At 59.1% G+C, this 14,962-nt stretch overlaps 1 protein-coding gene across 1 annotated transcript in view; it reads right to left on the bottom strand.

Moving 5' to 3' along the window:
• The window catches only part of LOC132386988 (chloride channel protein-like), a gene marked incomplete at its 5' end in the record, with an annotated part of 88,710 nt that overhangs the window by 59,114 nt on the left and 14,634 nt on the right, over positions 1-14,962 (bottom strand). The window contains 2 exons of the mRNA XM_059959346.1: positions 3,738-3,819; positions 7,995-8,072. Of these exons, the coding sequence (XP_059815329.1) occupies positions 3,738-3,819; positions 7,995-8,072 (160 nt within the window). The remainder of the gene's footprint in view (positions 1-3,737; positions 3,820-7,994; positions 8,073-14,962) is intronic.

Genomic DNA, 14,962 nt, shown 5'->3' with positions numbered 1-14,962 from the left:
CCCTCCACACCGTCCCATCACACACTCCCAGGGTCAGACACAGAGTGAATCTACCTCCACACCGTCCCATCACACACTCCCGGGGTCAGACACAGAGTGAATCTCCCTCCACACCGTCCCATCACACACCCCCAGGGTCAGACACAGAGTGAATCTCCCTCCACACCGTCCCATCACACACTCCCGGGGTCAGACACAGAGTGAATCTCCCTCCACACCGTCCCATCACACACTCCCTGTGTCAGACACAGAGTGAATCTCCCTCCACACCGTCCCATCACACACTCCCGCGGTCAGACACAGAGTGAGTCTCCCTCTGCATCGTCAGATCACAGACTCCCGGGGTCAGACACAGAGAGAATCTCCCTCCACACCGTCCCATCACACACTCCCAGGGTCAGACACAGAGTGAATCTCCCTCCACACCGTCCCATCACACACTCCCGGGGTCAGACACAGAGTGAATCTCCCTCCACACCGTCCCAGCACACACTCCCGGGGATCAGACACAGAGTGAATCTCCCTCCACACCGTCCCATCACACACTCCCGGGGTCAGACACAGAGTGAATCTCCCTCCACACCGTCCCATCACACACCCCCGGGGCCAGACACGGAGTGAATCTTCCTCCACACCGTCCCATCACACACTCCCGGCGTCAGACACAGAGTGAATCTCCCTCCGCACCGTCCCATCACACACTCCCGGGGTCAGATACAGAGTGAATCTCCCTCCACACCGTCCCATCACACACTCCCGGGGTCAGACACAGAGTGAATCTCCCCCCACACCGTCCCATCACACACTCCCGGGGTCAGACACAGAGTGAATCTCCCTCTGCACCGTCCCATCACACACTCCCGGGGTCAGACACAGAGTGAATCTCCCTCTGCACCGTCCCATCACACACTCCCGGGGTCAGATACAGAATGAATCTCCCTCCACACCGTCCCATCACACACTCCCGGGGTCAGACACAGAGTGAATCTCCCTCTGCACCGTCCCATCACACACTCCCGGGGTCAGACACAGAGTGAATCTCCCTCCACACCGTCCCATCACACCCTCCCGGGGTCGGACACAGAGTGAATCTCCCTCTACACCGTCCCATCACACATTCCCGGGGTCAGACACAGAGTGAATCTCCCTCCACACCGTCCCATCACACACTCCCAGGGTCAGACACAGAGTGAATCTCCCTCCACACCGTCCCATCACACACTCCCGGGGTCAGACACAGAGTGAATCTCCCTCCACACCGTCCCAGCACACACTCCCGGGGATCAGACACAGAGTGAATCTCCCTCCACACCGTCCCATCACACACTCCCGGGGTCAGACACAGAGTGAATCTCCCTCCACACCGTCCCATCACACACCCCCGGGGCCAGACACGGAGTGAATCTTCCTCCACACCGTCCCATCACACACTCCCGGCGTCAGACACAGAGTGAATCTCCCTCCGCACCGTCCCATCACACACTCCCGGGGTCAGATACAGAGTGAATCTCCCTCCACACCGTCCCATCACACACTCCCGGGGTCAGACACAGAGTGAATCTCCCCCCACACCGTCCCATCACACACTCCCGGGGTCAGACACAGAGTGAATCTCCCTCTGCACCGTCCCATCACACACTCCCGGGGTCAGACACAGAGTGAATCTCCCTCTGCACCGTCCCATCACACACTCCCGGGGTCAGATACAGAATGAATCTCCCTCCACACCGTCCCATCACACACTCCCGGGGTCAGACACAGAGTGAATCTCCCTCTGCACCGTCCCATCACACACTCCCGGGGTCAGACACAGAGTGAATCTCCCTCCACACCGTCCCATCACACCCTCCCGGGGTCGGACACAGAGTGAATCTCCCTCTATACCGTCCCATCACAGACTCCCGGGGTCAGACACAGAGAGAATCTCCCTCCACACCGTCCCATCACACACTCCCAGGGTCAGACACAGAGTGAATCTCCCTCCACACCGTCCCATCACACACTCCCGGGGTCAGACACAGAGTGAATCTCCCTCCACACCGTCCCAGCACACACTCCCGGGGATCAGACACAGAGTGAATCTCCCTCCACACCGTCCCATCACACACTCCCGGGGTCAGACACAGAGTGAATCTCCCTCCACACCGTCCCAGCACACACTCCCGGGGATCAGACACAGAGTGAATCTCCCTCCACACCGTCCCATCACACACTCCCGGGGCCAGACACAGAGTGAATCTCCCTCCACACCGTCCCATCACACACCCCCGGGGCCAGACACGGAGTGAATCTTCCTCCACACCGTCCCATCACACACTCCCGGCGTCAGACACAGAGTGAATCTCCCTCCGCACCGTCCCATCACACACTCCCGGGGTCAGATACAGAGTGAATCTCCCTCCACACCGTCCCATCACACACTCCCGGGGTCAGACACAGAGTGAATCTCCCCCCACACCGTCCCATCACACACTCCCGGGGTCAGACACAGAGTGAATCTCCCTCTGCACCGTCCCATCACACACTCCCGGGGTCAGACACAGAGTGAATCTACCTCCACACCGTCCCATCACACACTCCCGGGGTCAGACACAGAGTGAATCTCCCTCCACACCGTCCCATCACACACCCCCAGGGTCAGACACAGAGTGAATCTCCCTCCACACCGTCCCATCACACACTCCCGGGGTCAGACACAGAGTGAATCTCCCTCCACACCGTCCCATCACACACTCCCTGTGTCAGACACAGAGTGAATCTCCCTCCACACCGTCCCATCACACACTCCCGCGGTCAGACACAGAGTGAGTCTCCCTCTGCATCGTCAGATCACAGACTCCCGGGGTCAGACACAGAGAGAATCTCCCTCCACACCGTCCCATCACACACTCCCAGGGTCAGACACAGAGTGAATCTCCCTCCACACCGTCCCATCACACACTCCCGGGGTCAGACACAGAGTGAATCTCCCTCCACACCGTCCCAGCACACACTCCCGGGGATCAGACACAGAGTGAATCTCCCTCCACACCGTCCCATCACACACTCCCGGGGTCAGACACAGAGTGAATCTCCCTCCACACCGTCCCATCACACACCCCCGGGGCCAGACACGGAGTGAATCTTCCTCCACACCGTCCCATCACACACTCCCGGCGTCAGACACAGAGTGAATCTCCCTCCGCACCGTCCCATCACACACTCCCGGGGTCAGATACAGAGTGAATCTCCCTCCACACCGTCCCATCACACACTCCCGGGGTCAGACACAGAGTGAATCTCCCCCCACACCGTCCCATCACACACTCCCGGGGTCAGACACAGAGTGAATCTCCCTCTGCACCGTCCCATCACACACTCCCGGGGTCAGACACAGAGTGAATCTCCCTCTGCACCGTCCCATCACACACTCCCGGGGTCAGATACAGAATGAATCTCCCTCCACACCGTCCCATCACACACTCCCGGGGTCAGACACAGAGTGAATCTCCCTCTGCACCGTCCCATCACACACTCCCGGGGTCAGACACAGAGTGAATCTCCCTCCACACCGTCCCATCACACCCTCCCGGGGTCAGACACAGAGTGAATCTCCCTCCACACCGTCCCATCACACACTCCCTGTGTCAGACACAGAGTGAATCTCCCTCCACACCGTCCCATCACACACTCCCGGGGTCAGACACAGAGTGAATCTCCCTCCACACTGTCAGAATTGAGGTAAGAGGTGAACTTGCCTCCCAGAGGTGTCCCGAAACAGCAGCCAAGACCAACAGCACATCCCACTGTTAAAACATCTGCTCGTAAGGAATACTCCTTCTGGAGACATAGAGGGATGGAGGGGGGTGGGGTTGTTGAGGGTTGATCGAGGGAAGTGATGGAGGGAGTGAGAGAAGGGAAGAGTGGAGGGTATAGAAGGAGGGAGGAGAGGGATGAAAGATGGGGGAGAGGCAGAGAGAGGGGTGTGAGGGAGAGGGGGAGAAGGGTTTCAGGAAACAGAAGATAAGAGAAGAGAGAATGCACAGTAAGGCAGGAGTGAAGGAGAGCAGAGCTAAATTATCAATAAAAAATCATTTCAATTAGAGCTGGGGTTCAGAAACAGGGCTAGAAAATGGACTATCAGACACACTGTCCCATCACACACTCCCGGGGTCAGACACAGAGTGAATCTCCCTCCGCACCGTCCCATCACACACTCCCGGGGTCAGACACAGAGTGAATCTCCCTCCGCACCGTCCCATCACACACTCACGGTGTCAGACACAGAGTGAATCTCCCTCCACACCGTCCCATCACACACTCCCGGTGACATACACAGAGTGAATCTCCCTCCACACCGTCCCATCACACACTCCCGGGGTCAGACACAGAGTGAATCTCCCTCCACATCGTCCCATCACACACTCCCGGGGTCAGACACAGAGTGAATCTCCCTCCACACCGTCCCATCACACACTCCCGGGGTCAGACACAGAGTGAATCTCCCTCCACACCGTCCTATCACATACTCCCGGGGTCAGACACAGAGTGAATCTCCCTCCAGACCGTCCCATCACACACTCCCGGGGTCAGACACAGAGTGAATCTCCCTCCGCACCGTCCCATCACACACTCCCGGGGTCAGACACAGAGTGAATCTCCCTCCGCACCGTCCCATCACACACTCCCGGGGTCAGACACAGAGTGAATCTCCCTCCGCACCGTCCCATCACACACTCCCGGGGTCAGACACAGAGTGAGTCTCCCCCCACACCGTCCCATCACACACTCCCGGGGTCAGACACAGAGTGAATCTCCCTCCACACCTTCCCATCACACACTCCCGGGGTCAGACACAGAGTGAATCTCCCTCCACACCGTCCCATCACACACTCCCGGGGTCAGACACAGAGTGAATCTCCCTCCACACCGTCCCATCACATACTCCCGGGGTCAGACACAGAGTGAATCTCCCTCCACACCGTCCCATCACATACTCCCGGGGTCAGACACAGAGTGAATCTCCCTCCACACCGTCCCATCACACACTCCCGGGGTCAGACACAGAGTGAATCTCCCTCCACACCGTCCCATCACACACACCCGGGGTCAGACACAGAGTGAATCTCCCTCCACACAGTCCCATCACACACTCCCGGGGTCAGACACAGAGTGAATCTCCCTCCACACAGTCCCATCACACACTCCCGGGGTCAGACACAGAGTGAATCTCCCTCCACACCGTCCCATCACACACTCCCGGGGTCAGACACAGAGTGAATCTCCCTCCACACCGTCCCATCACATACTCCCGGGGTCAGACACAGAGTGAATCTCCCTCCACACCGTCCCATCACACACTCCCGGGGTCAGACACAGAGTGAATCTCCCTCCACACCGTCCCATCACACACACCCGGGGTCAGACACAGAGTGAATCTCCCTCCACACAGTCCCATCACACACTCCCGGGGTCAGACACAGAGTGAATCTCCCTCCACACAGTCCCATCACACACTCCCGGGGTCAGACACAGAGTGAATCTCCCTCCACACCGTCCCATCACACACTCCCGGGGTCAGACACAGAGTGAATCTCCCTCCACACAGTCCCATCACACACTCCCGGGGTCAGACACAGAGTGAATCTCCCTCCACACCGTCCCATCACACACTCCTGGGGTCAGACACAGAGTGAATCTCCCTCCACACCGTCCCATCACACACTCCCGGGGTCAGACACAGAGTGAATCTCCCTCCACACCGTCCCATCACACACTCCCGGGGTCAGACACAGAGTGAATCTCCCTCCACACAGTCCCATCACACACTCCCGGGGTCAGACACAGAGTGAATCTCCCTCCACACAGTCCCATCACACACTCCCGGGGTCAGACACAGAGTGAATCTCCCTCCACACCGTCCCGTTACACACTCCCGGGGTCAGACACAGAGTGAATCTCCCTCCACACCGTCCCATCACACACTCCCGGGGTCAGACACAGAGTGAATCTCCCTCCACACCGTCCCATCACACACTCCCGGGGTCAGACACAGAGTGAATCTCCCTCCACACCGTCCCGTTACACACTCCCGGGGTCAGACACAGAGTGAATCTCCCTCCACACCGTCCCATCACACACTCTCGGGGTCAGACACAGAGTGAATCTCCCTCCACACCGTCCCGAGGGTAAGACTTGCCTCCTAACGGTGAGCCAAAGCAGCAGGCAACGCCGATAGCCGCGGTGGGGATGAGGCGGTCGATGGTCCTCGCCGCATCCTGGCCATCGGTTGTGAACGGGGGAAGGGAACAGCGGCAGGGCGAGGTTAGTGTGCTGGCGGGGGCCGGGTCCCCACCCTCGTTCCTGTCTTCGCCCTGTCCGTCCCTCCGTCTCTCCGCTCGTCCCTCTGTTCCAACTCCCCGAAGTCCATCCCTCCTCATTGCTCCCTCTTCCTTTCCCTCCCTTCCTACCAACCCTCTTCATCTCCTTTTCTCCTCCTCTCCCTCCTTCCTCCTCTCCAGCGTAACTCTGCTGTCACTTTGACCTCAACATCCCTCCTCCAGCCCTACCTCCCGTAGAGCCCCCTGCCCGTCTTCCTGCTCCTTCCTCATCCTCCACTCTGCGTCCCTGCCTTCTCCACCCTTCCACTTCCTGCTCCTTAACCCTCCCTCAGCACCCTCATTTCTCCTTACCCGCTTCCTCTTGCTCCTCGGCCCTCCCTCTCCTCCTCCTCGGAGGTACAAAGTTCGAACCAGACGAGTCCTCCTCCCAGTCATCAGAAACACCCCTCCTCCCTCCCCTCTGCAGCCCTCCCAATTATCCCCCTCAACCATCCCTCTGCTCCTCAACCCTCCTAATTCTCCCCCTCAACCTCCCTCCCCTCTGCAGCCCTCCCAATTATCCCCCTCAACCATCCCTCTGCTCCTCAACTCTCCTAATTCTCCCCCTCAACCTCCCTCCCCTCTGCAGCCCTCCCAATTATCCCCCTCAACCCTCCCTCTCCACCTCAACCCTCCAAATTCTCCCCCTCAACCTTCTCTCCCCTCTGCAACTCTCCCAATTATCCCCCTCAACCCTCGCTCTGCTCCTCAACCCTCCTGATTCTCCCCCTCAACCTCCCTCTCCTCTGCAGCCCACCCAATTATCCCCCTCAACCATCCCTCTGCTCCTCAACCCTCCTAATTCTCCCCCTCAACCTCCCTCCCCTCTGCAGCCCTCCCAATTATCCCCCTCAACCCTCCCTCTCCACCTCAACCCTCCAAATTCTCCCCCTCAACCTTCTCACCCCTCTGCAACCCTCCCAATTATCCCCCTCAACCCTCGCTCTGCTCCTCAACCCTCCTGATTCTCCCCCTCAACCTCCCTCTCCTCTGCAGCCCTCCCAATTATCCCCCTCAACCATCCCTCTGCTCCTCAACCCTCCTAATTCTCCCCCTCAACCTCCCTCCCCTCTGCAGCCCTCCCAATTATCCCCCTCAACCCTCCCAATTCTGCCCCTCAACCCTCCCTCTCCACCTCAACCCTCCCGATTCTCCCCTCAACCCTCCAGATTCTCCACTCAACCCTCCCGATTCTCCAGTCAACCCTCCTTTTTCCCCGAACCTTCCCAAATCTCTCCCCTCCTCCTCAACCCTCCCAATTTTCCTCTATACACTCCCAATTCTACCCCAAACCACCCTCTCCTCCATAACCCTCCCGATTCTCTCCATCAGCCCAACCCTCTCCTCCCCCTTCGTCTCGGCCTCAAAGTTCCACTTAATATCAGAGTATGCAATCGGAAATTCCTAATCTTCACAGACAGCCCCAAAGCAAACAGCCTCCCCCCTCCTCATTGTTGTACACTCCCTCACTCCCTCATCCAACCCGACATTCCGGGACTCCCCTCCGCATCGTGGCCTCCAACCTCTCAATCCACAGGTCATCCAGTCCCCCTTGGCGCATCCCTCCACTTCGAACGTACCCCTCCCTCCGCCCGCTTGCTCCCCGCACCTCCCGGTCAGCGACCCTCGGCCTACCTCAACGGTCCCGCTGAGGAAGCAGAGGAACTTGCTAATTAGAGCAGCACAGATACTGGCGATGTGCACGAACGGCCCCTGTGAGGAGGGACAGGGGTAGGGCAGAGGAGGGGAGAGGGGTATATAGGGGAGCAAGTAGGAGAGAGAAAGAAAGGGAAGTGGGGTTAAAGATGGGGAGAGAGAGAGGAGAGAAAGAGACGAGAGAGAATAATTTGAAAAAGAGTCGAGGTTTAGAATCAAGGTGAGAGAAATGGAATATCAGACACAGAGTGAATCTCCCTCCACACCGTCCCATCACACACTCCCGGGGTCAGACACAGAGTGAATCTCCCTCCACACCGTCCCATCACACACTCCCGGGGTCAGACACAGAGTGAATCTCCCTCCACACCGTCCCATCACACTCTCCCGGGGTCAGACACAGAGTGAATCTCCCTCCACACCGTCCCATCACACTCTCCCGGGGTCAGACACAGAGTGAATCTCCCTCCGCACCGTCCCATCACACACTCCCGGGGTCAGACACAGAGTGAATCTCCCTCCACACCATCCCATCACACACTCCCGGGGTCAGACACAGAGTGAATCTCCCTCCACACCGTCCCATCACACACTCCCGGGGTCAGACACAGAGTGAATCTCCCTCCACACCGTCCCATCACACACTCCCGGGGTCAGACACAGAGTGAATCTCCCTCCACACCGTCCCATCACACACTCCCGGGGTCAGACACAGAGTGAATCTCCCTCCACACCGTCCCATCAGACACTCCCGGGGTCAGACAGAGTGTGAATCTCCCCCCACACCGTCCCATCACACACTCCCGGGGTCGGACACAGAGTGAATCTCCCTCCACACCGTCCCATCACACACTCCCGGGGTCAGACACAGAGTGAATCTCCCTCCACACCGTCCCATCACACACTCCCGGGGTCAGACACAGAGTGAATCTCCCTCCACACCACCCCATCACACACTCCCGGGGTCAGACACAGAGTGAATCTCCCTCCACACCGTCCCATCATACACTCCCGGGGTCAGACACAGAGTGAATCACCCTCCACACCATCCCATCACACACTCCCAGGGTCAGACACAGAGTGAATCTCCCTCCACACCGTCCCATCGCACACTCCCGGGGTCAGACACAGAGTGAATCTCCCTCCACACCGTCCCATCACACACTCCCGGGGTCAGACACAGAGTGAATCTCCCTCCACACCGTCCCATCACACACTCCCGGGGTCAGACACAGAGTGAATCTCCCTCCACACCGTCCCATCACACACTCCCGGGGTCAGGCACAGAGTGAATCTCCCTCCACACCGTCCCATCACACACTCCCGGAGTCGGAGACAGAGTGAATCTCCCTCCACACCGTCCCATCACACACTCCCGGGGTCAGACACAGAGTGAATCTCCCTCCACACCGTCCCATCAGACACTCCCGGGGTCAGACACAGAGTGAATCTCCCTCCACACCGTCCCATCACACACTCCCGGGGTCAGACACAGAGTGAATCTCCCTCCTCACCGTCCCATCACACACTCCCGGGGTCAGACACAGAGTGAATCTCCCTCCACACCGTCCCATCACACACTCCCGGGGTCAGACACAGAGTGAATCTCCCTCCACACCGTCCCATCACACACTCCCGGGGTCAGACACAGAGTGAATCTCCCTCCACACCGTCCCATCAGACACTCCCGGGGTCAGACACAGAGTGAATCTCCCTCCACTCCGTCCCATCACACACTCCCGGGGTCAGACACAGAGTGAATCTCCCTCCACACCGTCCCATCACACACTCCCGGGGTCAGACACAGAGTGAATCTCCCTCCACACCGTCCCATCAGACACTCCCGGGGTCAGACACAGAGTGAATCTCCCTCCACACCGTCCCATCACACACTCCCGGGGTCAGACACAGAGTGAATCTCCCTCCTCACCGTCCCATCACACACTCCCGGGGTCAGACACAGAGTGAATCTCCCTCCACACCGTCCCATCAGACACTCCCGGGGTCAGACACAGAGTGAATCTCCCTCCACACCGTCCCATCACACACTCCCGGGGTCAGACACAGAGTGAATCTCCCTCCTCACCGTCCCATCACACACTCCCGGGGTCAGACACAGAGTGAATCTCCCTCCACACCGTCCCATCAGACACTCCCGGGGTCAGACACAGAGTGAATCTCCCTCCACACCGTCCCATCACACACTCCCGGGGTCAGACACAGAGTGAATCTCCCTCCTCACCGTCCCATCACACACTCCCGGGGTCAGACACAGAGTGAATCTCCCTCCACACCGTCCCATCACACACTCCCGGGGTCAGACACAGAGTGAATCTCCCTCCACACCGTCCCATCACACACTCCCGGGGTCAGACACAGAGTGACCCTCCCTCCACACCGTCCCATCACACACTCCCGGGGTCGGACACAGTGTGAATCTCCCTCCACACCGTCCCATCACACACTCCCGGGGTCAGACACAGAGTGAATCTCCCTCCACACCGTCCCATCACACACTCCCGGGGTCAGACACAGAGTGAATCTCCCTCCACATCGTCCCATCACACACTCCCGGGGTCAGACACAGAGTGAATCTCCCTCCACACCGTCCCATCACACACTCCCGGGGTCAGACACAGAGTGAATCTCCCTCCACACCGTCCCATCACACTCTCCCGGGGTCAGACACAGAGTAAATCACCCTCCAACCCGTCCCATCACACACTCCCGGGGTCAGACACAGAGTGAATCTCCCTCCACACCGTCCCATCACACACTCCTGGGGTCAGACACAGAGTGAATCTCCCTCCACACCGTCCCATCACATACTCCCGGGGTCAGACACAGAGTGAATCTCCCTCCACCCGGTCCCATCACACACTCCCGGGGTCAGACACAGAGTGAATCTCCCTCCACACCGTCCCATCACACACTCCCGGGGTCAGACACAGAGTGAATCACCCTCCAACCCGTCCCATCACACACTCCCGGGGTCAGACACAGAGTGAATCTCCCTCCACACCGTCCCATCACATACTCCCGGGGTCAGACACAGAGTGAATCACCCTCCAACCCGTCCCATCACACACTCCCGGGGTCAGACACAGAGTGAATCTCCCTCCACACCGTCCCATCACACACTCCCGGGGTCGGGCACAGAGTGAATCTCCCTCCACACCGTCCCATCACACACTCCCGGGGTCGGGCACAGAGTGAATCTCCCTCCACACCGTCCCATCACACACTCCCGGGGTCAGACACAGAGTGAATCTCCCTGCACACGGTCCCATCACACACTCCCGGGGTCAGACACAGATCTGAATCTCCCTCCACACCGTCCCATCACACACTCCCGGGGTCGGGCACAGAGTGAATCTCCCTCCACACCGTCCCATCACACACTCCCGGGGTCAGACACAGAGTGAATCTCCCTCCACACCGTCCCATCACACACTCCCGGGGTCAGACACAGAGTGAATCTCCCTCCGCACCGTCCCATCACACACTCCCGGGGTCAGACACAGAATGAATCTCCCTCCGCACCGTCCCATCACACACTCCCGGGGTCAGACACAGAGTGAATCTCCCTCCACACCGTCCCATCACACACTCCCGGGGTCAGACACAGAGTGAATCCCCCTCCACACCGTCACATCACACACTCCCGGGGTCAGACACAGAGTGAATCTCCCTCCACACCGTCCCATCACACACTCCCGGGGTCAGACACAGAGTGAATCTCCCTCCACACCGTCCCATCACACACTCCCGGGGTCAGACACAGAGTGAATCTCCCTCCACACCGTCCCAACACACACTCCCGGGGTCAGACACACAGTGAATCTCCATCCACATCGTCCCATCACACACTCCCGGGGTCAGACACACAGTGAATCTCCATCCACATCGTCCCATCACACACTCCCGGGGTCAGACACAGAGTGAATCTCCCTCCACACCGTCCCATCACACACTCCCGGGGTCAGACACAGAGTGAATCTCCCCCCACACCGTCCCATCACACACTCCCGGGGTCAGACACAGAGTGAATCTCCCTCCACACCGTCCCATCACACACTCCCGGGGTCGGGCACAGAGTGAATCTCCCTCCACACCGTCCCATTACACACTCCCGGGGTCAGACACAGAGTGAATCTCCCTCCACACCGTCCCATCACACACTCCCGGGGTCAGACACAGAGTGAATCTCCCCCCACACCGTCCCATTACACACTCCCGGGGTCAGACACAGAGTGAATCTCCCTCCACACCGTCCCATCACACACTCCCGGGGTCGGACACAGAGTGAATCTCCCTCCACTCCGTCCCATCACACACTCCCGGGGTCGGACACAGAGTGAATCTCCCTCCACTCCGTCCCATCACACACTCCCGGGGTCAGACACAGAGTGAATCTCCCTCCACACTGTCCCATCACACACTCCCGGGGTCGGACACAGAGTGAATCTCCCTCCACTCCGTCCCATCACACACTCCCGGGGTCGGACACAGAGTGAATCTCCCTCCACTCCGTCCCATCACACACTCCCGGGGTCGGACACAGAGTGAATCTCCCTCCACACCGTCCCATCACAGACTCCCGGGGTCAGACACAGAGTGAATCTCCCTCCACCCGGTCCCATCACACACTCCCGGGGTCAGACACAGAGTGAATCTCCCTCCACACCGTCCCATCACACACTCCCGGGGTCAGACACAGAGTGAATCACCCTCCAACCCGTCCCATCACACACTCCCGGGGTCAGACACAGAGTGAATCTCCCTCCACACCGTCCCATCACATACTCCCGGGGTCAGACACAGAGTGAATCACCCTCCAACCCGTCCCATCACACACTCCCGGGGTCAGACACAGAGTGAATCTCCCTCCACACCGTCCCATCACACACTCCCGAGGTCGGGCACAGAGTGAATCTCCCTCCACACCGTCCCATCACACACTCCCGGGGTCGGGCACAGAGTGAATCTCCCTCCACACCGTCCCATCACACACTCCCGGGGTCAGACACAGAGTGAATCTCCCTGCACACGGTCCCATCACACACTCCCGGGGTCAGACACAGATCTGAATCTCCCTCCACACCGTCCCATCACACACTCCCGGGGTCGGGCACAGAGTGAATCTCCCTCCACACCGTCCCATCACACACTCCCGGGGTCAGACACAGAGTGAATCTCCCTCCACACCGTCCCATCACACACTCCCGGGGTCAGACACAGAGTGAATCTCCCTCCGCACCGTCCCATCACACACTCCCGGGGTCAGACACAGAATGAATCTCCCTCCACACCGTCCCATCACACACTCCCGGGGTCAGACACAGAGTGAATCTCCCTCCACACCGTCCCATCACACACTCCCGGGGTCACACACAGAGTGAATCCCCCTCCACACCGTCACATCACACACTCCCGGGGTCAGACACAGAGTGAATCTCCCTCCACACCGTCCCATCACACACTCCCGGGGTCAGACACAGAGTGAATCTCCCTCCACACCGTCCCATCACACACTCCCGGGGTCAGACACAGAGTGAATCTCCCTCCACACCGTCCCAACACACACTCCCGGGGTCAGACACACAGTGAATCTCCATCCACATCGTCCCATCACACACTCCCGGGGTCAGACACAGAGTGAATCTCCCTCCACACCGTCCCATCACACACTCCCGGGGTCAGACACAGAGTGAATCTCCCTCCACACCGTCCCATTACACACTCCCGGGGTCAGACACAGAGTGAATCTCCCTCCACACCGTCCCATCACACACTCCCGGGGTCAGACACAGAGTTAATATCCCCCCACACCGTCCCATCACACACTCCCGGGGTCAGACACAGAGTGAATCTCCCTCCACACCGTCCCATCACACACTCCCGGGGTCGGACACAGAGTGAATCTCCCTCCACTCCGTCCCATCACACACTCCCGGGGTCGGACACAGAGTGAATCTCCCTCCACTCCGTCCCATCACACACTCCCGGGGTCAGACACAGAGTGAATCTCCCTCCACACTGTCCCATCACACACTCCCGGGGTCGGACACAGAGTGAATCTCCCTCCACTCCGTCCCATCACACACTCCCGGGGTCGGACACAGAGTGAATCTCCCTCCACTCCGTCCCATCACACACTCCCGGGGTCGGACACAGAGTGAATCTCCCTCCACACCGTCCCATCACAGACTCCCGGGGTCAGACACAGAGTGAATCTCCCTCCACACCGTCCCATCACAGACTCCCGGGGTCAGACACAGAGTGAATCTCCCCCCACACCGTCCCATCACACACTCCCGGGGTCAGACACAGAGTGAATCTCCCTCCACACCGTCCCATCACACACTCCCGGGGTTGGACACAGAGTGAATCTCCCTCCACTCCGTCCCATCACACACTCCCGGGGTCAAACACATAGTGAATCTCCCTCCACACCATCCCATCACACACTCCCGGGGTCAGACACAGAGTGAATCTCCCTCCACACCGTCCCATCACACACTCTCGGGGTCAGACACAGAGTGAATCTCCCTCCACACCGTCCCATCAGACACTCCCGGGGTCAGACACAGAGTGAATCTCACTCCACACCGTACCATCACACACTCCCGGGGTCAGACACAGAGTGAATCTCCCTCCACACCGTCCCATCACACACTCCCGGGGTCAGACACAGAGTGAATCTCCCTCCACACCGTCCCATCACACACTCCCGGGGTCAGACATAGAGTGAATCTCCCTCCACACCATCCCATCACACACTCCCGGGGTCAGACACAGAGTGAATCTCCCTCCGCACCGTCCCATCACACACTCCCGGGGTCAGACACAGAGTGAATCTCCCTACACACCGTCCCATCACACACTCCCGGGGTCAGACACAGAGTGAATCTCCCTCCACACCGTCCCATCACACACTCCCGGGG

Source organism: Hypanus sabinus, unplaced genomic scaffold (assembly GCF_030144855.1).
Source record: "Hypanus sabinus isolate sHypSab1 unplaced genomic scaffold, sHypSab1.hap1 scaffold_1452, whole genome shotgun sequence".
NCBI lineage: Eukaryota > Metazoa > Chordata > Chondrichthyes > Myliobatiformes > Dasyatidae > Hypanus > Hypanus sabinus.
The sequence above is the reverse complement of the archived record's forward strand: the minus strand, read 5'-3'. Positions and strand labels throughout refer to the sequence as shown.